Source organism: Oncorhynchus tshawytscha, linkage group LG15 (genome assembly GCF_018296145.1).
Source record: "Oncorhynchus tshawytscha isolate Ot180627B linkage group LG15, Otsh_v2.0, whole genome shotgun sequence".
Taxonomy (NCBI): Eukaryota; Metazoa; Chordata; class Actinopteri; order Salmoniformes; family Salmonidae; genus Oncorhynchus; species Oncorhynchus tshawytscha.
In genome coordinates, this window is record NC_056443.1 from 4,539,974 (window position 1) to 4,567,359 (window position 27,386).

Consider the following 27,386-nt stretch of genomic DNA (forward strand, 5'->3'; position numbering starts at 1 on the left):
CAAAAAATGTGCTTTTCTTTAAAAACAAGGACATTTCTAAGTGACCCCAAACTTGAATGGTAATGTATAATGCTGTCATCTGGATGATTCGGACATTGGCACTGGACATTTCTGTATTTAAGTGATAGATTTGTGGTCACTACAGCTGTACACATCTACTTAATCTGCTATCAGATCATATGGTTCTATTCGCATTTCCTATGGAGTTTGTGGAGGTTTGGGGGAAGGACAGGACCCCTGGCTCTCAAAGCTTGTCGCTCTTCCTGGCCACTGTGGACAAAACAGACAATTAGCAAGGGTTAGTTCAACAAGAGTTGGCTAGGTCTGCAAGGATGCTATTGGTTTGGGTTTTAATATCAATTTTCTAAAGTACCTGGATTGAAGAAAGCATTAACAATAGATTTGTATCCTACAGGTATTTTAGATTTAGAGGAACGCCATGTTATAGGTCGAGTATTCCTCCAGTTCTTGTTTCTTTGTACAAGCTAAATAGAACGACAAGGCTCTTTGTTTAATGCACAACCACAAGATGAAGTCTTTTCCCTATGCAACCGATGGGTCTAAATTCAACTACTCGTCTGTCAATAAGGATTTCTCCGGATAATAAAGATTGGAATGTTTCATGCATTTTTCAAGGATATCGTCTCGTGTTCATAGACTGTTTATAGATTGTGCTATTAAAACTTCCATTCTTTACTACTTCTGACGAGCAATGAAAAGGGATGGCCCACCACTATAATATGTGGTCCCCAGTTATGGGAACACAATGTAAATAATTAAAGCTAGTGCCCCCATCCAACCATCCTGGGTGGATATCAAGGCACCAACTCTCCAATTACTTTAAATGCTTCTAGTTCAAACTAGCCCTTAAGTTTCTAGAATCAAATTGGTCTTTGTTCCAGTACAGACAACATCCTTGCGTCTTTGTCATGCTGCACTATTACACATTTCTGTTGAAATTGACAGGGTTATTTCCACAAGCTCTATGATTGGCTGCAAAACCTCTGGCTTTATCTGCTCTCTCAGAAAACCAGAGTGATGCAGCGAAGCATTGTGGGAGCTCTGGAAAGTCCTGCAATTGACTTGCACCTCTTACTTTGAGGGAAAAAAACGAACAGTCCTCTACCTCTCCCAGGGCATGCCAGTGCGTAATGGGCTTGCGTGGGTAGGCCAGCATCTCGTTCCAGTGGTACCTCCCCAGGCCCTCAGCATCTGGCCCCGTCCGACACACACCTATCACCTCGTTGTGGCCCACCCTGTGGACATTACACACACACACACACACACACACAATATCTTGAGTGCACAAAAAATATATGACACCTAAAAGCTGAGTGCTAGTTTGATGAAATAATTCTAAACCTAGGCTTGGTAATTACAGTGAATTATGTGGCTCCTGAGCATTCTGGTAAGTGGTCATGATTATATTGTCTAGCGACGCTTGCAGGATTTGAGTGAAAAGTTCTGTTGACTCAAAGTTAGAACCTTACTCCTTCCTCCTTTGATGCAAATGTTTTTAAAAATGCTCTTGTTTGTTGACTATATACACGGAGTATACCAAACATTAAGAACACCTTCATATTGAGTCGCAACCCCCCTCGTTTGCACTCAGAACAGCCGCAATTCGTCAGGGCATGGACTCGACAAGGTGTCAAAAGCATTCACAGGCATGCTGGCCCATGTTCACTTCAATGTTTCTCACAGTTGTGTCAGGTTGGCTGGATGTCCTTTGGGTGGTGGACCATTCTTGATACACACAGGAAACTGTTGAGTGTGACAAACCCAGCAGCATTGCAGTTCTTGACACAAACCGGTGCGCCTGGCACCTACTACCATACCCTGTTCAAATGCACTTAAATATGTTGTCTTACCCATTCAGCCTCTGAATGGCACAATCCATGTCTCAATTGTCTCAAGGCTTAAAAATCCTTCTTTAACATGTCTCCTCCCCTTCATCTACATTGATTGAAGTGGATTTAACAAGTGACATCAATAAGAGATCATATATTTCACCTGGATTCACCTGATCAGTCTATGTGATGGAAAGACCAGGTGGTGTTAATGTTTTATATACTCAGTGTACGTGTGTACTGTACAAGCATGCTTATGACCACCATATGTGTTGAATTGTGGGTGTTGCGTTGTATGGTTTCACTCACCGGTCATAGTCCATCACCATGATGGACAGGCTGACCTGTTCCACATTCTCTGGGGGGATGTCAAAGATGATGGCCTCGTTGTACACCGGGTTCAGTGTGCTTTTCTTGGTGGTAGTTTTCCGCTTCTTCAGCCTCCGTCCGTCACAGAGCAGGGAAACCTTTACATAGGGATCTGTGTGCCACAAATAGCATCTCCATGAAGTCAGTCGTGTAGATTGCAGGAAATGGCAACCAGTGGGGTGTATTCATGGATGGCAAGGGAAGCCAGGCTTCCCCAAATATTTGACCAATAAATTTTATATATATATATATATTGTAACGACCATGGGTTTGTAAGCGCGGAAATCGACCCTGCCGCACGAGCATGCTTTTGCGGCACAGTCGATAGTGTGCCGGACCTCGGGCTAGGAGGTTGAGGGTTCGAGACCTGCTCCCTGCCTGTTTCATTACAATATATATATATACACTGCTCAAAAAAATAAAGGGAACACTAAAATAACACATCCTAGATCTGAATGAACCCACATGCTTCAAGAGGGCCACCATTGTTCCTGTTCCCAAGAAAGCTAAGGTAACTGAGCTAAACGACTACCGCCCCGTAGCACTCACATCCGTCATCATGAAGTGCTTTGAGAGACTAGTCAAGGACCATATCACCTCCACCCTACCTGACACCCTAGACCCACTCCAATTTGCTTACCGCCCAAATAGGTCCACAGACGATGCAATCTCAACCACACTGCACACTGCCCTAACCCATCTGGACAAGAGGAATACCTATGTGAGAATGCTGTTCATCGACTACAGCTCGGCATTCAACACCATAGTACCCTCCAAGCTCGTCATCAAGCTCGAGACCCTGGGTCTCGACCCCGCCCTGTGCAACTGGGTTCTGGACTTCCTGACGGGCCGCCCCCAGGTGGTGAGGGTAGGCAACAACATCTCCTCCCCGCTGATCCTCAACACTGGGGCCCCACAAGGGTGCGTTCTGAGCCCTCTCCTGTACTCCCTGTTCACCCACGACTGCGTGGCCATGCACGCCTCCAACTCAATCATCAAGTTTGCGGACGACACAACAGTGGTAGGCTTGATTACCAACAACGACGAGACGGCCTACAGGGAGGAGGTGAGGGCCCTCGGAGTGTGGTGTCAGGAAAATAACCTCACACTCAACGTCAACAAAACTAAGGAGATGATTGTGGACTTCAGGAAACAGCAGAGGGAACACCCCCATCCACATCGATGGAACAGTAGTGGAGAGGGTAGCAAGTTTTAAGTTCCTCGGCATACACATCACAGACAAACTGAATTGGTCCACTCACACAGACAGCATCGTGAGGAAGGCGCAGCAGCGCCTCTTCAACCTCAGGAGGCTGAAGAAATTCGGCTTGTCACCAAAAGCACTCACAAACTTCTACAGATGCACAATCGAGAGCATCCTGGCAGGCTGTATCACCGCCTGGTACGGCAACTGCACCGCCCTCAACCGTAAGGCTCTCCAGAGGGTAGTGAAGTCTGCACAACGCATCACCGGGGGCAAACTACCTGCCCTCCAGGACACCTACACCACCCGATGCTACAGGAAGGCCATAAAGATCATCAAGGACATCAACCACCCGAGCCACTGCCTGTTCACCCCGCTGTCATCCAGAAGGCGAGGTCAGTACAGGTGCATCAAAGCGCTGGGACCGAGAGACTGAAAAACAGCTTCTATCTCAAGGCCATCAGACTGTTAAACAGCCACCACTAACATTGAGTGGCTACTGCCAACACACTGTCAATGACACTGACTCTACTCCAGCCACTTTAATAATGGGAATTGATGGGAAATGATGTAAATATATCACTAGCCACTTTAAACAATGCTACCTTATATAATGTTACTTACCCTACATTATTCATCTCATATGCATACGTAGATACTGTACTCTATATCATCGACTGCATCCTTATGTAATACATGTATCACTAGCCACTTTAACTATGCCACTTGGTTTACATACTCATCTCATATGTATATACTGTACTCGATATCATCTACTGTATCTTGCCTATGCTGCTCTGTACCATCACTCATTCATATATCCTTATGTACATATTCTTTATCCCCTTACACTGTGTATAAGACAGTAGTTTTTTGGGGGGAATTGTTAGTTAGATTACTTGTTCGTTATTACTGCATTGTCGGAACTAGAAGCACAAGCATTTCGCTACACTCGCATTAACATCTGCTAACCATGTGTATGTGACAAATAAAATTTGATTTGATTTGATTTGAATGAAATATTCTTATTAAATACTTTTTTCTTTACATAGTTGAATGTGCTGACAACAAAATCACACAAAAATTATCAATGGAAATCAAATTTATCAACCCATGGAGGTCTAGATTTGGAGTCACACTCAAAATTAAAGTGGAAAACCACACTACAGGCTGATCCAACTTTGATGTAATGTCCTTAAAACAAGTCAAAATGAGGCTCAGTAGTGTGTGTGGCCTCCACGTGCCTGTATGACCTCCCTACAACGCCTGGGCATGCTCCTGATGAGGTGGCGGATGGTCTCCTGAGGGATCTTCTCCCAGACCTGGACTAAAGCATCCGCCAACTCCTGGACAGTCTGTGGTGCAACGTGGCGTTGGTGGATGGAGCGAGACATGATGTCGCTCCATCCACCAGTCCATAGCATCAATGCCTTCCAGTCCATAGCATCAATGACTTCCTCTTGCAGGAACTGCTGACACACTCCAGCCACATGAGGTCTAGCATTGTCTTGCATCTCGGTACCTAATGGCAGTCAGGCTACCTCTGGTGAGCACATGGAGGGCTGTGCAGCAGCCCAAAGAAATGCCACCCCACACCATGACTGACCCACCGCCAAACCGGTCATGCTGGAGGATGTTGCAGGCAGCAGAACGTTCTCCACGTCGTCTCCAGACTCTGTCACGTCTGTCACATGTGCTCAGTGTGAACCTGCTTTCATCTGTGAAGAGCACAGGGCGCCAGTGGCGAATTTGCCAATCTTGGTGTTCTCTGGCAAATGCCAAACGTCCTGCAAGGTGTTGGGCTGTAAGCACAACCCCCACCTGTGGACGTCGGGCCCTCATACCACCCTCATGGAGTCTGTTTCTGACCGTTTGAACAGACACATGCACATTTGTGGCCTGCTGGAGGTCATTTTGCAGGGCTCTGGCAGTGCTCCTCCTGCTCCTCCTTGCACAAAGGCTGAGGTAGCGGTCCTGCTGCTGGGTTGTTGCCCTACGGCCTCCTCCACGTCTCCTGATGTACTGGCCTGTCTCCTGGTAGTGCCTCCATGCTCCGGACACTACGCTGACAGACACAGCAAACCTTCTTGCCACAGCTCGCATTGATGTTCCATCCTGGATGAGCTGCACTACCTGAGCCACTTGTGTGGGTTGTAGACTCCGTCTCATGCTACCACTAGAGTGAAAGCACTGCCAGCATTCAAGTGACCAAAACATCAGCCAGGAAGCATAGGAACTGAGAAGTGGTCTGTGGTCACCACCTGCAGAACCACTCCTTTATTGGAGGTGTCTTGCTAATTGCCTATAATTTCCACCTGTTGTCTATTCCATTTGCACAACAGCATGTGAAATTTATTGTCAATCAGTGTTGCTTCCTAAGTGGACAGTTTGATTTCACAGAAGTGTGATAGACTTGGAGTTACATTGTGTTGTTTAAGTGTTCCCTTTATTTTTTTGAGCAGTGTATATATATTTTTTCTTCTTCCGTCTCTCTCTCTCTGTGTTTTCATATTTTTCTTTCAATTTGCAAGTGGCTGAATCTCACTGGAGAAATCATCCGAGATTGGAAAACAGCACCTCTCTGTCTCAGTATGTGTAGCCCATGTTTCTGATGCTGTCTGGACCAAAAGACTATAACATGTTGGGGAGATGGGGATTTGGACTCTGTACAGGCCACTGATTATGAAGGCGATTTTGATCTAACTATAAATGAGTATGTTGTGCCACTAACCTGATACTATTGAGTTCAATATGTAGCCTAGTAGGCTCCGGTTAACTAGCTAGCTAACTTAGCTGGTTCATTGCTGCCAATGCTAGGAAGTTAGGCTAGCAAACATTTTAGCTAGGTAGCTATGACAACAAAAATTAAAAGTTTACTTTATGACAGATCCATAGACCATTTTGCCAACATGAAAGAGAGGAGGATGGCATTGGAGTTAGGGTTGCATATTTTCGCTGTATTTTTCAAATGTTCCATCTTGAGAATAAATGTTCCATCCTTCAGGGGTAAATCTCAGTAACAGGGTTCCTGCCAATCAACCCTAATTGGCGTTCAACTAGTCTACAAGTAGGGTGAGTCAAAATGTTTTGTTTAACTTGCGCGCACATGCACGTACACACACACAGACAGAAATACATACCATGGACTGCCACATGATATTTAGAAACATTGATTGGACTAAATTGTTTTTGGTTTCTTTAAGTTTGTTTTCAGTATATTAAACTAAGCATATATAGCCTTGTTGATTGGATGATGTTTACATGTTTCAGTTGAAATGGTGCTGGAATATCGGAGGCAGGGCTCCCGTTGTTTTTGTGCTGACTTGCGGTAACTCCGTGGTTCTAAATCAGTAGTTGTTTCTTAACTGTCGAAAACATGAAATTGCTTGATCATGTTGTAGGTGATAACTGTTGGTTACATTCAATATGCTTTGTGGACTTCACCGGACAGATGTTGCTCTCCGGTTTTATGATGACACTAACATATGTGTAGTTTAATTTTTTCCGCCACTGTGTGACTGTTGTCACGGCCTTCTTGAATATCATGGCGGCGCATGAATGAATGGGTTATAGAGCAAACAATGCAATTATCACAACAGGTTGTAATATGGCTTTTTTTACTGGCTTGGCTTGCTCAGCGATTTTATCCTTGCACAGCTACTGATGGCAACATTCAATTATTCAGTTTGGCTAAATTCAGTGTTCTTTTTTTGACAAGGTATCTTCTATTACAATTTCACCACAAACAATGACAACACATGAAAGAAGTATCTCCCTGCCTACTCTTATCTAAGGCACAGCATGTTGCCTCACGCAACTATGCCTTCTGATTCGCTGCTTGCTCCTTTAGAGCTTTACAGTCGTCCCTCATTGTTATTCAGAGAACCATCGTGTTTTAAAGCCCAGCCTAAATGGCTGCGAGTTTTGTATTGTTGTTGTGGTTGTTACCTGAGGAGCCAGTGATGTCCATGGCTTTGAGGTTCCGGCACTTGATGACGGTCAGTGTCATCCGACCTGCTGTGGGCAGGTAGCATAGAGAGTACATGATCTCCCCCAGATCCACACTCTCCTGGAGAAAGACAAGGGGAACACTGCGTCAAGGAAAGGGCACTGTTGCTGTAGAATAACTCTTTTAGGAAAGCAATTAGCCCAAATTGCTTTCGACAAAGTATGAACACCCAGAGGTGTCCTCAACTGAGAGAGAACATATAGATTTTCTTACAATGGGTAATTCATCACGAAACTAGAACAAATCTAATTTGTAAGCATTACCAGCAGAGTGAATGTGTATTCAAAATGGTCGCCCTCGGCTAGTGATTTTGCAGGATGTACAAAATTTTGAGTAAAATGAGGACTGTGATTGGTCACATTCAGGGTTTTAAAGCGCTACCAATGCTAATTTTAATTTGGGAGCACCAGTGCGCCTAGAAAAAAATCTGCCAGATAATAATTGTTGTAATGATTAGGCTTCGTTGTTCCACTGTTTCCGAGTGCCCTAGATATTTGTGACCGTGTTCGTTGAACCATTACTACAGTGAAAACTGTTTGTCTAGCCCAAACCGTCCGAAAGTTTTGACCCATATTACCGGCGCTACATTCAATGATCTGGCATGCGTCGGCAACACCTGAGCAGATGAAAGGGCCCCATGTTGTGGGCCATTCTTAAACTACTCACGGGCTGTAAACACCTTGCTCAGTCATGTTACCTCATTAGCTAGCTAGCTAACAACCTGATACAAATGTCAAATATGTCAACAATTCTTCCTTCAAAGGACCAATTCTATGGATTACATTTAGTGAAAATCCAAAGTAATGGTATTGTTTGGTTCTAGTGTCGTGAGGAATCACATCAAAGTTTATTTGTCACGCGCGCCGAATACAACAGGTGTAGACCTTACAGTGAAATGCTTACTTACAGGCTCTAACTAATGGTGCAAAAAAAAGTTGTGTGTGTAGTTAAGTAAAGAAATATAACAGTAAAAAGACATTTGAAATAACAGTAGCAAGGCTATATACAGACATCTGTTAGTCAGGCGTATTGAGGTAGTATGTACATGTAGGAATCGTTAAAGTGACTATGCATATATGATGAACAGAGAGTAGCAGAAGTGTAAAAATCAAATCAAATCAAATTTTATTTGTCACATACACATGGTTAGCAGATGTTAATGCGAGTGTAGCGAAATGCTTGTGCTTCTAGTTCCGACAATGCAGTAATAATCCAACAAGTAATCTAACTAACAATTCCACAAAAAAAACTACTGTCTTATACACAGTGTAAGGGGATAAAGAATATGTACATAAAGATATATGAATGAGTGATGGTACAGAGCAGCTTAGGCAAGATACAGTAGATGGTATCGAGTACAGTATATACATATGAGATGAGTATGTAAACAAAGTGGCATAGTTAAAGTGGCTAGTGATACATGTATTACATAAGGATGCAGTAGATGACATAGAGTACATTATATACTTATACATATGAGATGAATAATGTAGGGTATGTAAACATTATATTAGGTAGCATTGTTTAAAGTGGCTAGTGATATATTTTACATAATTTCCCATCAATTCCCATTATTAAAGTGGCTGGAGTTGAGTCAGTGTGTTGGCAGCAGCCACTCAATGTTAGTGGTGGCTGTTTAACAGTCTGATGGCCTTGAGATAGAAGCTGTTTTTCAGTCTCTCGGTCCCAGCTTTGATGCACCTGTACTGACCTCGCCTTCTGGATGATAGCGGGGTGAACAGGCAGTGGCTCGAGTGGTTGTTGTCCATGATGATCTTTATGGCCTTCCTGTAACATCGGGTGGTGTAGGTGTCCTGGAGGGCAGGTAGTTTGCCACTGGTGATGCGTTGTGCAGACCTCACTACCCTCTGGAGAGCCTTACGGTTGTGGGCGGAGCAGTTGCCGTACCAGGCGGTGATACAGCCCGCCAGGATGCTCTCGATTGTGCATCTGTAGAAGTTTGTGAGTGCTTTTGGTGACAAGCCGAATTTCTTCAGCCTCCTGAGGTTGAAGAGGCGCTGCTGCGCCTTCTTCACGATGCTGTCTGTGTGAGTGGACCAATTCAGTTTGTCTGTGATGTGTATGCCGAGGAACTTAAAACTTACTACCCTCTCCACTACTGTTCCATCGATGTGGATAGGGGGGTGTTCCCTCTGCTGTTTCCTGAAGGCCACAATCATCTCCTTAGTTTTGTTGACGTTGAGTGTGAGGTTATTTTCCTGACACCACACTCCGAGGGCCCTCACCTCCTCCCTGTAGGCCGTCTCGTCGTTGTTGGTAATCAAGCCTACCACTGCTGTGTCGTCCGCAAACTTGATGATTGAGTTGGAGGCGTGCGTGGCCACGCAGTCGTGGGTGAACAGGGAGTACAGGAGAGGGCTCAGAACGCACCCCTGTGGGGCCCCAGTGTTGAGGATCAGCGGGGTGGAGATGTTGTTGCCTACCCTCACCACCTGGGGGCGGCCCGTCAGGAAGTCCAGTACCCAGTTGCACAGGGCGGGGTCGAGACCCAGGGTCTCGAGCTTGATGACGAGCTTGGAGGGTACTATGGTGTTGAATGCCGAGCTGTAGTCGATGAACAGCATTCTCACATAGGTATTCCTCTTGTCCAGATGGGTTAGGGCAGTGTGCAGTGTGGTTGAGATTGCATCGTCTGTGGACCTATTTGGGCGGTAAGCAAATTGGAGTGGGTCTAGGGTGTCAGGTAGGGTGGAGGTGATATGGTCCTTGACTAGTCTCTCAAAGCACTTCATGATGACGGAAGTGAGTGCTACGGGGCGGTAGTCGTTTAGCTCAGTTACCTTAGCTTTCTTGGGAACAGGAACAATGGTGGCCGTCTTGAAGCATGTGGGAACAGCAGACTGGTATAAGGATTGATTGAATATGTCCGTGAACACACCGGCCAGCTGGTCTGCGCATGCTCTGAGGGCGCGGCTGGGGATGCCGTCTGGGCCTGCAGCCTTGCGAGGGTTAACACGTTTAAATGTTTTACTCACCTCGGCTGCAGTGAAGGAGAGTTCGCATGTTTTCGTTGCAGGCCGTGTCAGTGGCACTGTATTGTCCTCAAAGCGGGCAAAAAAGTTATTTAGTCTGCCTGGGAGCAGGACATCCTGGTCCGTGACTGGGCTGGTTTTCTTTTTGTAGTCCGTGATTGACTGTAGACCCTGCCACATACCTCTTGCGTCTGAGCCGTTGAATTGAGATTCTACTTTGTCTCTATACTGACGCTTTGCTTGTTTGATAGCCTTGCGGAGGGAATAGCTGCACTGTTTGTATTCGGTCATGTTACCAGTCACCTTGCCCTGATTAAAAGCAGTGGTTCGAGCTTTCAGTTTCATGCGAATGCTGCCATCAATCCACGGTTTCTGGTTAGGGAATGTTTTAATCGTTGCTATGGGAACGACATCTTCAACACACGTTCTAATGAACTCGCACACCGAATCAGCGTATTCGTCAATGTTGTTATCTGACGCAATACGAAACATATCCCAGTCCACGTGATGGAAGCAGTCTTGGAGTGTGGAATCAGCTTGGTCGGACCAGCGTTGGACAGACCTCAGCGTGGGGGCTTCTTCTTTTAGTTTCTGTCTGTAGGCAGGGATCAGCAAAATGGAGTCGTGGTCAGCTTTTCCGAAAGGAGGGCGGGGCAGGGCCTTATATGCATCGCGGAAGTTAGAGTAACAATGGTCCAAGGTTTTTTCAGCCCTAGTTGCGCAATCGATATGCTGATACAATTTAGGGAGTCTTGTTTTCAGATTAGCCTTGTTAAAATCCCCAGCTACAATGAATGCAGCCTCAGGATGTAGAGATTCCAGTTTGCAAAGAGTCAAATAAAGTTATTTCAGAGCCATCGATGTGTCTGCTTGGGGGGGAATATATACGGCTGTGATTATAATCAAAGAGAATTCTCTTGGTAGATAATGCGGTCGACATTTGATTGTGAGGAATTCTAAATCAGGTGAACAGAAGGATTTTACTTCCTGTATATTTCTGTGATCACACCACGTCTCGTTAGCCATAAGGCATACGCCCCCGCCCCTCTTCTTACCAGAAAGATGTTTGTTTCTGTCGGCGCGATGCGTGGAGCAACCCGCTGGCTGCACCGCCTCCCATAGCGTCTCTCCAGTGAGCCATGTTTCCGTGAAGCAAAGAACGTTAGTCTCTGATGTCCCTCTGGAATGCTACCCTTGCTCGGATTTCATCAACCTTGTTATCAAGAGACTGGACATTGGCGAGAAGAATGCTAGGGAGTGGTGCACGATGTGCCCGTCTCCGGAGTCTGACCAGAAGACCGGTTGGCGGGTGGTTAGCCAATGTGCAGGAGGACTGGTTGTTCGGGCTAATTTAGGTAGTATGTACATGTATGTATAGTTAAAGTGACTATGCATATAAGATAAACAGAGAGTAGCAGCAGCGTAAGAGAGGCGTTGGGGGGGGGCACACAATGCAAATAGTACGGGTAACCATTTGGTTACCTGTTCATCTCCTTAGTCTTGGTTATGTTGAGGGATAGGTTGTTATTCTGGCACCACCCGGCCAGGTCTCTGACCTCCTCCCTATAGGCTGTCTCGTCGTTGTCGGTGATCAGGCCTACCACTGTTGTGTCGTCAGCAAACTTAATAATGGTGTTGGAGTCGTGCCTGGCCATGCAGTCGTGTGTGAACAGGGAGTACAGGAGAGGACTGAGCACGCACCCATAGGCAGCTCCAGTGTTGAGGATCAGCGTGGCAGATGTGTTGCTACCTACCCTCACCGCCTGGGGGTGGCCCGTCAGGAAGTCCAGGATCCAGTTGCAGAGGGAGGTGTTTAGTCCCAGGTTCCTTAGCTTGGTGATGAGCTTTGAGGGTACTATGGTGTTGAACGCTGAGCTGTAGTCAATGAACAGCATTCTCACATAGGTGTTAATTTTGTCCAGGTGGGAAAGGACAGTGTGGAGTGCAATAGAGATTGCATCATCTGTGGATCTGTTTGGGTGGAATGCAAATTGGAGTGTGTCTAGGGTTTCTGGGATAATGGTGTTGATGTGAGCCATTACCAGCCTTTCAAAGCACTTCATGGCTACGGACTTGAGTGCTACAGGTCTGTAGTCATTTATGCAGGTTGCCTTTGTGTTCTTGGGCACAGGGACTATGGTGGTCTGCTTGAAGCATGTTGGTATTACAGACTCAATCAGGGACATGTTGCCAGTTGGTCAGCACATGCCCGGAGCACACGTCCTGGTAATCCGTCTGGCCCCGCAGCCTTGTGTATGTTGACCTGTTTAAAGGTCTAACTCATGTCGGCTACGGAGAGCATGATCACACAGTCATCAGGACTGTGTGATCATAGTTTAAAGTGGCTAGTGATACATGTATTACATAAAGATGGCAAGATGCAGTAGATGACATAGAGTACAGTATATACATATACATATGAGATGAGTAATGTAGGGTATGTAAACATTATATTAAGTGGCATTGTTTAAAGTGGCTAGTGATAGATTTTTTTACATGAATTTCCATTATCAAAGTGAGCTGGAGTTGAGTCAGTATGTTGGCAGCAGCCACTCAATGTTAGTGGTGGCTGTTTAACAGTCTGATGGCCTTGAGATAGAAGCTGTTTTTCAGTCTCTCGGACCCTGCTTTAATGCACCTGTACTGACCTCTCCTTCTGCATGATAGCGGTGTGAACAGGCAGTGGCTCAGGTGGTTGTTGTCCTTGATGATCTTTATGGCCTTCCTGTGACATCGGGTGGTGTAGGTGTCCTGGAGGGCAGATAGTTTTCCCCCAGTGATGCGTTGTGCAGACCTCACTACCCTCTGGAGAGCCTTTCGGTTGTGGGCGGAGCAGTTGCCGTACCAGGCGGTGATACAGCCCGACAGGATGCTCTCGATTGTGCATCTGTAAAAGTTTGAGTGCTTTTGGTGACAAGCCAAATTTCTTCAGCCTCCTGGGAACAGGAACAATGGTGGCCCTCTTGAAGCATGTGGGAACAGCAGACTGGGATAAGGATTGATTGAATATGTCCGTAAACACACCAGCCAGCTGGTCTGCGCATGCTCTGAGGACGCGGCTGGGGATGCCGTCTGGGCCTGCAGCCTTGCGAGGGTTAACACGTTTAAATGTTTTACTCACGTCGGCTGCAGTGAAGGAGAGTCCGCAGGTTTTGATAGCGGGCCGTGTCAGTGGCACTGTATTGTCCTCAAAGCGAGCAAATAAGTTATTTAGTCTGTCTGGGAGCAAGACATCCTGGTCTGTGACGGGGCTGGTTTTCTTTTTGTAATCCGTGATTGACTGTAGACCCTGCCACATACCTCCTGCGTCTGAGCCGTTGAATTGAAACTCTATTTTGTCTCTATACTGACGCTTAGGTTGTTTGATTGCCTTGCGGAGGGAATAACTACACTGTTTGTATTCGGTCATGTTTCCGGTCACCTTGCCCTGGTTAAAAGCAGTGGTTCGCGCTTTCAGTTTCCCGCGAATGCTGCCATCAATCCACAGTTTCTGGTTTGGGAATGTTTTAATAGTTGCTGTGGGTACGACATCGCCGATGCACTTTCTAATGAACTCCCTCACCGAATCAGCGTATTCTTCAATGTTGTTGTTGAACGCAATGCGGAACATATCCCAATCCACGTGATCGAAGCAGTCTTTAAGCATGGAATCAGATTGGTCGGACCAGTGTTGAACAGACCTGAGCGCGGGAGCTTCTTGTTTTAATTTCTGTCTGTAGGTTGGAAGCAATAAAAGGGAGTCGTGGTCAGCTTTTCCAAAAGGAGGGCGGGGGAGGGCCTTATATGCGTCGCTGAAGTTAGAATAACAATGATCCAGGGTTTTACCAGCCCTGGTTGCACAATCGATATGCTGATAGAATTTAGGGAGTCTCGTTTTCAGATTAGTCTTGTTAAAATCCCAAGCTAGAATGAATTCAGCCTCAGGATATGTGGTTTCCAGTTACACAGAGTCAAATAAAGTTAGTTCAGGGCCATCGATGTGTCTGCTTGGGGGGGAATATATACGGCTGTGATTATAATCGAAGAGAATTCCCTTGGTAGATAATGCGGTCGACATTTGATTGTGAGGAATTCTAAGTCAGGTGAACAGAATGAACTTGAGTTCCTGTATGTTATGATCACACCACGTCTCGTTAATCATAAGGAATACCCCCATACAGCTCTACCCTTTAGCTCAGTGCGAATGTTGCCTGTAATCCATGGCTTCTGATTGGGGTATGTACGTACAGTCACTATGGGGACGACGTCCTCAATGCACTTATTGATAAAGCCAGTGATAGATGTGGTGTATTCCTCCATGTCATCGGAAGATTCCCGGAACATGTTCCAGTCTGTGATAGCAAAGCAGTCCTGTAGTTTAGCATCTGCTTCATCTGACCTTTTTTTTTTTATAGACCGAGTCACTGGTGCTTCCTGCTTTCATTTTTGCTTGTAAGCATGAATCAGGAGGATAGAGTTGTGGTCGGATTTACCAAATGGAGGGCGAGGGAGAGCTTTGTACTCGTCTCTGTGTGTGGAGTACAGGTGATCTAGAATTTTTTTCCCTCTGGTTGCACATTTAACATGTTGATAGAGATTTGGTAGAACTGATTTAAGTTTCCCTGCATTAAAGTCTCCGGCTACTAGGAGTGCCGCTTCTGGGAGAGTGGTTTCCTGTTTGCTTATTTCCTTATACAGCTGACTGAGTGCGGTCTTAGTGCCAGCATCTGTCTGTGGTGGTAAATAAACAGTCACGAAAAGTATAGCTGAGAACTCTCTAGGCAAGTAGTGTGGCCTGCAATGTATCACACTATACTCTACTTCAGGCGAGCAAAATCTAGAGACTTCCTTAGATTTCGTGCACCAGCTGTTGTTTACAAATATGCACAGAACGCCCCCCCCTCGTCTTACCGGAGTGTGCTGTTCTATCCTGCCGGTGCAGCGTGTATCCCGCTAGCTGAATATCCATGTCGTCATTCAGCCACGATTCCGTGAAGCATAGGATATTACAGTTTTTAATGTCCCGTTGGTAGGATATTCGTGATCGTACCTCGTCTAGTTTGTTGTCCAATGATTGCACGTTGGCGAGTAATATTGACGGTAACGGCAGCTTTGCTAGTTGCCTTCTGCGGGTCCGGACGAGGCATCCACCTCAATATAATGTGTTTATGGATCAGTTTAGACTGGAGCACTACTGTAGTCTGAGCAAAGAGCCTCAGATGGTCTGACTTGAAAGAGAAGAACATTACTCGATGTACTGACGTGGTGTGATTGTACTGATACCAAATCGGAGTCAATAAAAAGTCCCCTAAGGTGGCACTCCAGAGATAAGATTTGATTGGCCAACCAGCCAACCGGAGGACTGACTGGGAGGCATCTCACTAGTGCACAGATGTGTGTTTACATACACTCTTACAAAAAAGGGTTCCAAAGGGGTTCTTTGGCTGTCCCCATAGGACAACCCTTATTGGTTCCTGGTTGAACCCTATTTGGTTCTAGGTAAAACTATTTTGGGTTCCATGTAAAACTCTCCGGGGAAAGGGTTCTACATATAACCCAGTAGGGTTTGACCTGGAACAAAAAGGGTTCTACCTGGTACCAAAAAGGTTCTTCAAAGGGTTTATCCTATGGGGCCAGCCAAATAACTGTTTTAGGTTCTAGATAGAAAAAAAGGTGCTAAGACTGTAGTTAGTGCTAAGACTGCAGAATGTCACCATATAAAAATAGACTTAGAATAAGGGTGGCATAAGAGTTGCTCTCCATGGACAGAATCCTTACTTGAGATGTTTGCGCGAAGTCTTCCAGTGTCATCAATGTATTGACATGCAGGAGTTTCACAATAACAATGTAACATGTGAAACAGAGGATGTCTTCCCAGTCCTAGAAGCTCTCACATACAGGCAATAGGACTTCCCAAACCCAGCTCCTCTGGCCATTCAACAGATGTTCTGCTCATCATAACAGAGCATCAATACCCCCCCAGCCCTCCATCCATGGTGTGTTCCAAAGCACCACCCCCACCCACCTAACCATTGTGGGGTCCAACTGCCTTTGTGTCCCCTACTGTCAATCTCAGCATGAACACCCACACAAACAGCTGCAAGGCGGGAAAAACTCAACGTCTCATCAAACCGTGACCCTCATAGGCAGGTCACAGGTTGTTTTAGGCATTGACACCCCTCTCATTTCCCTGCCATGTTTCTACCCATCCTATTGACACAAAAGGCCACATGCATAAAAAGACATCAATCTAGCCCAGGGAAATTAGGTTCTGAAATACAATACATACTAATCTTCAGCTGAATGTAATGTCATTTGTTGTGGCAAATTACTTTCTTGCAATTTTGCTTCCACATTAAATAGAAAATTGCTTGAAGTGTAAATACAGAGGGTTTTTCGAATTAGGCTAATTTCTTGTGTTTTTTCTGTTCATATGTAGTTGCATACTTTTTTTTTTTGAGAATTCAAGGAAGGAGGCAACACAAAGTACACAGTACTTTGGTACACCAGAGCACATGATAGAGGTCTGTAACATCAGGAAAACAAGTTTCTCAAGAATAATCAGTTCATTGTTTGTCAGACAGTGATGAGTACAGTCACCGTAAATGATCATCTCCAAATACATTTCATAAAGGAAGACTCTTTTAAAAGGACTCTCATTAATGTAAATTAAAAAAGGTGGAATGAAACACTGTCAAAATAAAATGTATGGCAAACTGCATTTGCTATGAGTCATTATCCATTCAAACATCCTTATCCTCATTCCCCTCTGGACGGCAGTTCAGGCAATGTAATTGCCTAGGGACAGTATCAACAAAATCAATGCTGGAAGGTGAGAGAAAATTATCCCAAGATGGACATAAATAACAACCGAATACCAGACAAAAGATATGTCTAACAATCAACAACAATGTTGGGAGACAAAATAGATCCTTGAATATTTACAATAATTGCTTAATTTTTCTTCTATCCTGTCGGCAAGCTTAAAAGAAGTCTCACATTATATTCAATAGCCGTGTTCAATTGTAGCTCTCATGTTCAACACTATCAACAACAGTCAAAGTAGCAGTGAACTTGATGTCTGTATGGATGCTCAAGCTTTTGAACGTGTAATTTCCTCACAGCACACAGTAAACATTATGTAACTTTCCTAGTTCTCCTTCCTGGAGACAAACTACACGTTGAAGTAAACACCATGACTGTTGACATGGGCTAACTGCATTAATGCCCAGCCTGTCCCCCTCCAATGGCTAAGAACCCAGTCTTTAAACCCACCTGCCTTTCAAGTTAATCCACTCTTGTTCTGTTTTCCACAGTACACCGTTCAGAGATCAACTGATTAATTAACCATTAATCCATCTCCATGACCATCAGACACAATAAATACCACCCAAACAATAATATTCATAAACAGAAGCTGTTGAGTAAACAAACTGTGATAAAGCTACCGAGGCGTAAGAAGTGTGTGGGCCCAGATAAAACTGCACTATCATACCCAAGTATGTCAGTGAAGGGATAAAGGTGAAGAACAAAGGAGAATTGTGCCCATGGCTATATTTAGGTCTACAGTGTGTACTTCAGTTTTCGGAGGTGTTGTGTGGGTGCTTGGATTCTAAATTCACTGCTCCTGGCAATGGGGTTATTCAACACATGCAACTTACCAGTCATGTAATACAGTGCGGATGATTCCAGGACTTAAAACCTCATCCAATCAAATAATTCACAGACTTGAAAATGGAGAGATCATTGTCAAGTGTTTCCCTAAAAAAGTCAGACCATGTGCAGTGCACGACCCCTCAGAAATGATGCAAATGTTAACTATGGCAGACTGACCACAGCTCCACCCTGAAATCTACTCCACCATCATTGAGTCATTTTTGAGTCATTTAGCGGGTGCTTTTATCTAGAGCGACTAACAGTTACGACTTACAGAGCGATCAGTTGTTGAGATCACTGATCCAATGATCTCCACACATACTGATATCCTCCATGTACTACACCTATCTCAACTAGCTGAGGCCCAGCCCACTCACCGTAGTCGCAGCGTGAATGTCCTTCCACACCACTGCCTCCCTCGAGAGGTCGGAGAGCTCAAAGAGGTTGTCCACCACCACCTCGCCGATCATGTCGTGGCTGGTGAAGCGGTCAAAGTCGTAGACACTGAAGTGCAGTTTGCGGTTGCACAGCTGGTCGTACTCCACGGGGAAGCAGAAGGCTTCGTCGAACGTGGGGTTGAGCGTCTTGCGGTGGACACGCGTCTGGAACTTCTTCTGCCTCTCTGGCAGCAGGTAGATCTTGACGTAAGGGTCGGAGGTGCCAGTGAAGTCCTTGGCCGGCAGTTCCAGGGCCTTGAGGATCGTGACCACCAGCGCCTGTTCCTCGTAGTCATAGAGCAGGGAGAAGCTCAGCTTACCGCACGTCTCCACCGGCTCGTGGGTCCCGTCCTCGGAGTCCACAGACTTCTGCTTGTAGAGCTCGGGCTTGATGCGGCCGATGCTTACGGTGGACGACTGGCGGATGGGGATCGTGTCCATGCTGAAGTCCACACTTGTCACGTTCATCTGGCGAGGCAGATGGCGGCGGAATGAATTGTGCCTGTTGAAAAAGGACATCAGTCATCTATGGTTCCTGGTACCTTTCAATCGGCAGGTTTCCATTGACCCAGGGTTATTAGACAAAAGCAATGTTGCAACAAAAACAACAACATTGAGATGTGTAATGGAAACAACAGCTATGGAAATGTACTAAAGATTGGCAACATTTTTATCTGTTTGACAGGGTGGATTTTTCTTAACTTTATTGCGACAAATGATAATGGAAACTGTGTTTTTTGAATAAATGAAGGTATGTGCGGCACGTGATGTCATCACAGAACTTTAAAACTTCACTCCACATTTCATTGTAAATGCATACTGCTGGCTAAATCTACCTTCATATATTCAAATGTTTCTTTGCAAGGACAAGGATTGTTCTGACTTTCAAGAATTCCTGAATTGCGTTGCCTTGTTTTTCTGGTTGGCTGGATGGAAGTATCACCATCCAATTATCTACATGAGTGCAAATTTCACCATGGCATGGACTTTGGCGATACATTGGCAAATGAGAATACGGCAAATATTAGTAATTTCTTGCATTCTATTCATGCTTGCTTTTGCGGGCTACCTGAGACATGAAACAGAAAGGTGGGATGGCATACAAGCTGTCGGCAATTTTCCTAAATGGATCATTTGAACACTTAAACCACTATTTTTATATTCGCCATTCTGGGGGCGAATAAAACACAAAACATTTAAATGGAAACACACCGTAGCAGGCAATTGTCTCCTCTATTTTCTATACAAACTTTCTAAATGTAGACAAAAAAATCTAAGGAAACAGTTAAAGGAAACATAGCTAGTGATTCAGGAGAGAGAAGTTATTAAATCTTACTCTTATTGAAATGTTGGAAACCAACAGCTTCCATAAGACAAAAGATGCATGGTTGTGTGTGCGGCTGCAATTATTTTTTCATGTTGATGATACTAGTTTACTATTCTTCAGAAGTGTTTTTACAATTCCTTGTTTCTTCTTGTAGTTCTAGCATTACTGTTAATAGGAAAATGTTTGTTGTACATTTTTTTTATACTTTAAATGTTGTTAAGCTATTCTCTCAGCATTAACGAGAAAGATGTTACCGGCTTTGGGTTTAAAGTGATGGGAGTTACTTTATGATTGAACTCTTACGGAGCTACGTGACTGAGTGAGTTTTTCACAGGACTTCTTTTGGAAAATAACAGTACCTGAGATACCTTGAGCCCAGGTCCATCTACTGATAATAACTTACATACTTTTGAGCAAACCACTGCTCTGTACTTCTCCTGGTTGTCACCTAGCAACTGATAACACCCCCCTCCCCTACTGACGCCAATAAGAAGATCACAGTAATCCGACACGGTTAGTATTGGTACAAATTATACAAATCTGGGAAACACAACACATATGGGATATGAAAAAAAGATCACGTTATATTCAAACCTCATATGAAGAGGTGCCTTGCATGTTCTAACACATTTTCTGGGACATAATAAGACACAATGTTCTTTGTGAAGGATACTTTGGGAATCCTATTATTTCAGACAAGGGACATCAATTTACAACCTCCCATGATTCCTACAGAATTCAGCGAACGGCATCCAAGAGGATGAATAGTATACACTGGAAGAGTTGATAATGGAGGAGGCTGGCGGATTTCATCCACATTTGTCCACATATTCCTCCCTGTTGTGTCAGCCCTGACCCAGAATCAGTTTTAGCAGGCCTGCCATCCCAACTCCAGTAAAGGCATTCTCTCTTTCTCTACCTCTCCCTACATATACTTCTTCACCAGAGCCACATTCATTATTTTCTTCCATAAGATAACCAATTTTATATCCTCCACTTTCTCAATCTTACAGGATCAGGGATGGGCTCTCAGTCTCAATACTCACATTGAGCCTGTGTGGCTCAGTTGGTAGAGCATGGTGCTTGCAATGACAGGGTTGTGGGTTTGATTCCCAGGGGGGACTAGTATGAGGAATAAGTACAAGAATGTATCCATTCACTACTGTAAGTTGCTCTGGATAAGACAGTTAAGAACATGTTCTTATTTACAATGAAGGCCTACCCCAGCCAAACCCTAACCCGGACAGCGCCCTATAGGACTCCCAATCATGGCCAGTTGTGATACAGCCTGGAATCGAACCAGGGTCTGTAGTGACGCCTCTAGTGCTGAGATAGAGTGCCTGAGACCGCTGCACCACTCGGGAGCCCACCAAAATATGGTACTTCTCACATGTCTCAGAGATCTCTGTTTCCGCCCGTAAAAAAGGAACCAATGAAAATCTCTCATAGGGAAGAATGTTGTACAGTAATACAACAGCATGACAAATCTCTAATCTCATACCACCTGGCGCTGTGCATGGATGTAACATATGATGATGTGATGTACTGATATATACTGTTCTGTAGCATTTCATCAGAGATGATTGGTGGAGGTATGTCTGAAAATCACAATTAGAGTAGACTAGTACATTCTGTACAAGACTCTCTCTCTCTCTCTGACTTTGCCCTTGCCTTTGTTTAGAGTGTGTCTGCACAATGCATGAGCAGTGAATACTGATGTAGCTGTTGGAGAGGATCGATGTTAACAGAATGTATCTGTTGCTCTTCTCCATGGTAATCACCCGCTCTGCAAGTCACATGTTTGCAAAGCCTCATAGATTTGCCCCGAAGGCCAGAGTGACACCAAGCGTCTCCTCCCACCTCGTCTCGCATTAATACGTTGTCCACGTCTCCTAAAATGGATGCTTCATGCAGTGTATCATCATCAAATTATTCCTAATTACTTGGGTGTACTATAGATGCAGTCCTTACTTGTGTTGTGATTATGATGATTTGTATTGAAAATTTGTGCTTCAGATTCAGCCGAACTGATGCATATATATTTAGATATTCGTAGCCCTTTCCTGCAGTCAAATGACCTAGTGGCCTCATGGGTGGAATGTTATTACTATTTTTCATAATTTCATAATTAATAATCATTATTAAAAAAACAGCTGAAAATCTGGTGTTTCTATGTCAAACAGTTTATTTTTCAGTCTATATTTTCAGTTATATTTCAGTCTTCAACAATGTGTATATATTAAGTGTAATATTGGGATGCAAACTCCAAATTGTATACATTTCAACTCTATATCTGACATGGTACAGTTGTCTTTTTTTAAGCCTATAACCATGTGTGTGAGGTGTACACTTTTGTTTCAAAGTAGATTTGTATAAGACTACCAAAAAACACTGTGTCCCCGATTTAGCCCACTGCAGTAAAATGTTTTTAAGTGTCTTACTCAGAGCACTGGGAAACATACTTTCAAGAGATATAAACAGTAACATGATGATAGACCTGCCATCAACTCTACTGATCATACGTTTCAATCATATACAGTGCCTTGCAAAAGTATTCATCCTCCTTGGCGTTTTTCCTATTTTGTTGCATTACAACCTGTAATTTAAGTAGATTTTTATTTGGATTTCATGTAATGGACATACACAAAAGAGTACACATTTTTGAAGTGAAATAAAAAAATTACTTGTTTCAAAAAATTATAAAAAACTGAAAAGTGGTGTGTGCATATGTATTCACCCCCTTTGCTATGAAGCCCCAACATAAGATCTGGTGTAACCAATTACCTTCAGAAGTCACATAATTAGTTAAATAAAGTCCACCTGTGTGCAATCTGTCACATGATCTGCCACATGACCTCTATATATACACCTGTTCTGAAAGGCCCCAGAATCTGCAACACCACTAAGCAAGGGGCACCACCAAGAAAGCGGCACCATGAAGACCAAGTTGAGGGGACCAAGTTGTGGAGAAGTACAGATTAGGGTTGAGTTATAAAAAATATTTGAAACCTTGAGCACCATTTAAATCCATTATTAAAAATGGAAAGAATATGGCACTACAACAAACCTGCCAAGAGAGTGCCACCCAGCAAAACTCACGGACCAAGCAAGGAGGGCATTAATCAGAGAGGCAACAAAGAGACCAAAGATAACCCTGAAGGAGCTGCAAAGCACCACAGCGGAGATTGGAGTATCTGTCCAAAGGACCACTTTAAGCCGTACACTCCACAGAGCTGGGCTTTATTGAAGAGTGGCCAGAAAAAAGCCATTGCTTAAAAACAAAATAAGCAAACACGTTTGGTGTTTGACTAAAGGCATGTGGGAGGCTCCCCAAACATATAGTAGGAACACTGGTCAGATGAGAATAAAATGTAGCTTTTTGGCCATCAAGGAAATTGCTATGTCTGGCACAAACCCAACACCTATCATCACCGTGAGAACACCATCCCCACAGTGAAGCATGGTGGTGGCAGCATCATGCTGTGGGGATGTTTTTCATCAGCAGGGACTGGGAAACTGGTCAGAATGATGAAGGAATGATGGATGGCGGTAAATACAGGGAAATTCTTGAGGGAAACCTGTTTCAGTCTTCCAGAGATTTGAGACTGGGATGGCGGTTCACCTTCCAGCAGGACAATGGCCCTAAGCATACTGCTAAAGCAACACTCGAGTGGTTTAAGGGGAAACATTTAAATGTATTGGAATGGCCTAGCCAAAGCCCTGACCTGAATCCAATCGAGAATATGTTGTATGACTTAAAGATTGCTGTACAACAGCGGAACTCATCCATCTTGAAGGAGCAGTTTTGCCTTGAAAAATGGGCAAAAATCCAAGTGGCTAGATGAGCCAAGCTTACAGAGACATACCCCAAGAGACTTGCAGCTGTAATTTCTGCAAAAGGTGTCTCTACAAAGTATTGACTAAAGCAATGTTGCGATGTTCATAGTTGAAGTGTACCTATGATGAAAATTACTGGCCTCTCTCATCTTTTTAAGTGGGAGAACTTGCACAATTGGTGGGTGACTAAATACTTTTTTGCCCCAATGTATTTAATTAGCTCTGTCTGCCCCCTTCGTCAGTGTGTAATTCATGAAAAGTGCCAGGCTCGATAAATTGCATCAACGTTCCTAATGACAAACTAAAGCAAGTGTCAATAATGGCTTCCTGCAGGAGATGGAGTGCAGCTGCTCAGTGAGTCTCAGTAGGACGAGTGCCTCACAGCACGTCAGTTCTCAACCTGCGGTGGCGCTAATTACAGACGCGCTCGTTTAAACACAGTCCCCGAAAACAAAGAGACGAGGAGCTGATTGTTTCATTACCGGGGTCGCTTACCGCTGTTGCCATGGCAGCGTGACTCACGCCCGCCCAACACAAGACGTGGCCTGGGGTGATTACAGGGTTTTTGTGTGTGTGAGGAGCAAGGGGGCGTGCTGTCGCCCCGTTGATGAGCACCATGGGAGAACTGGACGCTACTGAGCGTCCAGTTCGCACGTGTTGTGCCATTTTAAGGTAATTCGTCACAAATTCTCCTGAACTGTCTTGACATTTGTCATGGCTATACTTGATGTGTACAGATCAAGTGTCATCATTTGCCACTTTATGCCACCTGTCACTTGCTTGAAAGCATCATGTACATAACCGTCACTCACAGGAGGTTGGTGGCACCTTAATTGGGGAGGACGGGTTTGTGGTAATGGCTGGAGTGGGATAAGTGGAATGGTATCAAATATATCAAACAAATGGTTTCCATGTGTTTGATGCCATTACATTTGCTCAGTTCCAGCCATTATTATGAGCCGTCCTCCCCTGAGCAGCCTACACTGCCTTCACTATAGGTGTGCACAGCTCTGTGCATGCCTATGACACAACATAACACAGAAATCCTTGGACCCAGTGCAACCAAAAATGTACACCAACAGAATGTTAAGACCTAGAGACAGGAAAGTGACAGGGACACTACTCTGGGAGAAGTCCAATAATGTTACCTGGAGGACGAGGTGGGGTCGGTGGTCTGCCTCTGAATCTTGGCCTGCTGGCCCAGCCTCTCCCTGAGAGCCGTCTGCACCTCAGCAGGGATGTCTGGGGATGTCTGGCTGATCTTCATGGCCGCCTCTAGCAGCTTCACAGAGCTGCAACGCCCGTTCACCTTCACCACTGGCACAGGCTTCATCTCCTCCTCCATTGGTGCCACCTTGTGGAGGGGTGTGTGGGGCAGGGGGGCTGGCGGAGGGGCCTCAGGGAGCCCGACACGGGGGCCATTGTCGACGTGGGACGAGAGGGCCTTGCTCCTCCAGATGGGCCAGCACAGCTTCCAAAAGACAAAGAGAGAGACTACCAACAGGGCGAGTCCACAGAAACCCACGACAACAGCAAGGAGACTGATAGAGATGTCTACGAGCGACCACAGGGATCAACAGTGACAGATAGAGGGAGAGAGAGGACGGGCAATTGATGGACGGAGCGTGACAGACAAACATGGAAGAGAAAAAAGAGAAGAGAAAAAGCAAGCTGTAAAAGAGGCTGCAAATGCCCTCGTTTGGTAAAGATCAGAGGAAGTTAGAAAGTCATACAGCGTCATTGCAAGACATTCACATGGACAGGAAAGACAAATAGCTCTTCATGGCCATATTTGATCAAGTTGACAAATCAACTTTCAGAAACCACAATCCCTTCTTCTGCAACTATATATAATGGTTCAAGGCTTTATGCACAAACCAAGATGTACCACAGGCTGTTACAAAATGCATTATGCATTCCATTGTGTGAATGTTACACAATTGTATGGTTTCTTATAAATAAAGTTGGACAGTATACGCCTGTGTGTGGATTGCAATGTGCAGGAGATATGTCCTTTCTCACTGATATCTCTGCATGATGTCATGTTCTTTGCTGTGTTCTGTCTCCGTGTTATTCCCTCTCCTGTTGCTCATTCACTCTCACAAGGACACTTATGCTTTGTGGTGCACCATCTCAAAGCCAAAGCCTACGTGAAAACAAGAATCCAGATCTATAGGCAACAATCAGTCCACTTAATATGACGTGACACTAAAACCATGTATTTCTTTTTCAGGCTAATAACTTTTAACAGGCATGCTAGACTGCTGAGATAGACTACAGTTCATTTGAATTTGTTAGCAAATGTAAGTGTAGTTCTGGAAATTACACAAGCTGGTAGGCCTAGGCAGTTATCACTTCAAGTAATATAAGACATTATGTAACTGTGTTGTAATTATCACGGATTTAACTCCATTTAGTTTAGAAGAGCAACAATCTACTGCAATAAATGCAATCTAGCTGAAAGATTGATTGACTGACAGACTGACTGACGGACCAATTGAATTTCCACCTGTTAGGCTTTTACTCAAAATCAGAGACATTATTGCATCAGAAACAACACTGCTACCTCACATCAACCCAGCGGGAATAATGACATGTTACGATATAGCTTATTATTTATGGTAAACTCTACAAAAAAACATATGTAGAATTTAGAACTGTTTCAACATCTTGTCCAAGCCTTACCATAAAATGAAAAGGCTACAACATAACTTTCGCCAAATCAATGAGAGAGACATTATCAAGCAAACAAATGGGTTTATTTGACAGAAGGGGATCTGTGTTTAGAACACGAACTGGTAGCCAACAGTATGACTAATTTCAGACATGCCGGTCAGTTGGCGCATGGTGGAGTGAATGAAGGCAAGATCACTGAGAACACATCTCCTCTTTCAACAAGCTATCAGTCACACACAATCAGACTATCACACCATCAGATTGCACACGCCAGAACCAAGCACAATGACATGGGAAAACGAGCATACACTGATGCTGCAACAGGTGCAGTCTATTCCCTTTGCAGACACAGATGTGTCACCTGTTGAGCGTAGCTCAAAGCGACATGAGGACACAGCACAACCTCCAGGATTATTAAACATTTTAAACATGTTTTCCCCTAGAAGTTATTCTAGTCCTATACTTAGTCGCGCATTTTATATGATTATATTGCAGCCCTTCAAGGGGAAAGTTGAGTAGGCTGAAGTTGAACTTAACACGCATTTTACTGTTCAACTCATCATTCTTACACAACCTTGTGCACCAGGTTGACGCCAGAGAAACCAAACCATGACACAATAGAGGGATGCAAGCTTTAAGGAGAGGGACAGGAAGAAAACGTTGCTTTTGACCTATTTACCTGCGCTCTCTTTACCTTGTATGTTGCTCTCCAAGGGAAATATAGCCGAGCATTTCTCCCCATCTACATGCCCCGCTAGACAGAGCTCCGTGACGATCTGAAGGGCCCTTTGGCACAAGCTGAAGTTGTCCTCCGTTCGGACACTCATGTCTCTTCTGTTAAGCCATTGCACGCTGGAGGAGCCGGGAGGGCGGTGATTCATTTGGCCACCTTGCGCGCCGCTGAGTGCAGCCTCTCCGCGCCAAAGATCAGAGCGCACGAGGCGTCCACATCCATATCCACTGCGCAATGCCGGGACTGATTTACAGCGCGCTTCTTGTGTTTGAACAAAAGATTCTTCAGCACTTAATGTCCACCAGCTACTGTCCAA

The 27,386-nt window shown here is 44.6% G+C and overlaps 1 protein-coding gene across 1 annotated transcript; it reads right to left on the bottom strand.

Moving 5' to 3' along the window:
• LOC112267834 (synaptotagmin-10) lies at positions 1 to 27,386 on the bottom strand. The gene is made up of 7 exons (XM_024445986.2): positions 27,032 to 27,386; positions 24,810 to 25,215; positions 18,438 to 18,999; positions 7,372 to 7,492; positions 2,160 to 2,331; positions 1,127 to 1,256; positions 1 to 270 (listed from the first exon to the last, which is right to left on the bottom strand). Exons 1-7 carry the CDS (start codon positions 27,216 to 27,218, stop codon positions 199 to 201), a joined length of 1,650 nt encoding a protein of 549 aa, XP_024301754.1. The 5' UTR covers positions 27,219 to 27,386; the 3' UTR covers positions 1 to 198.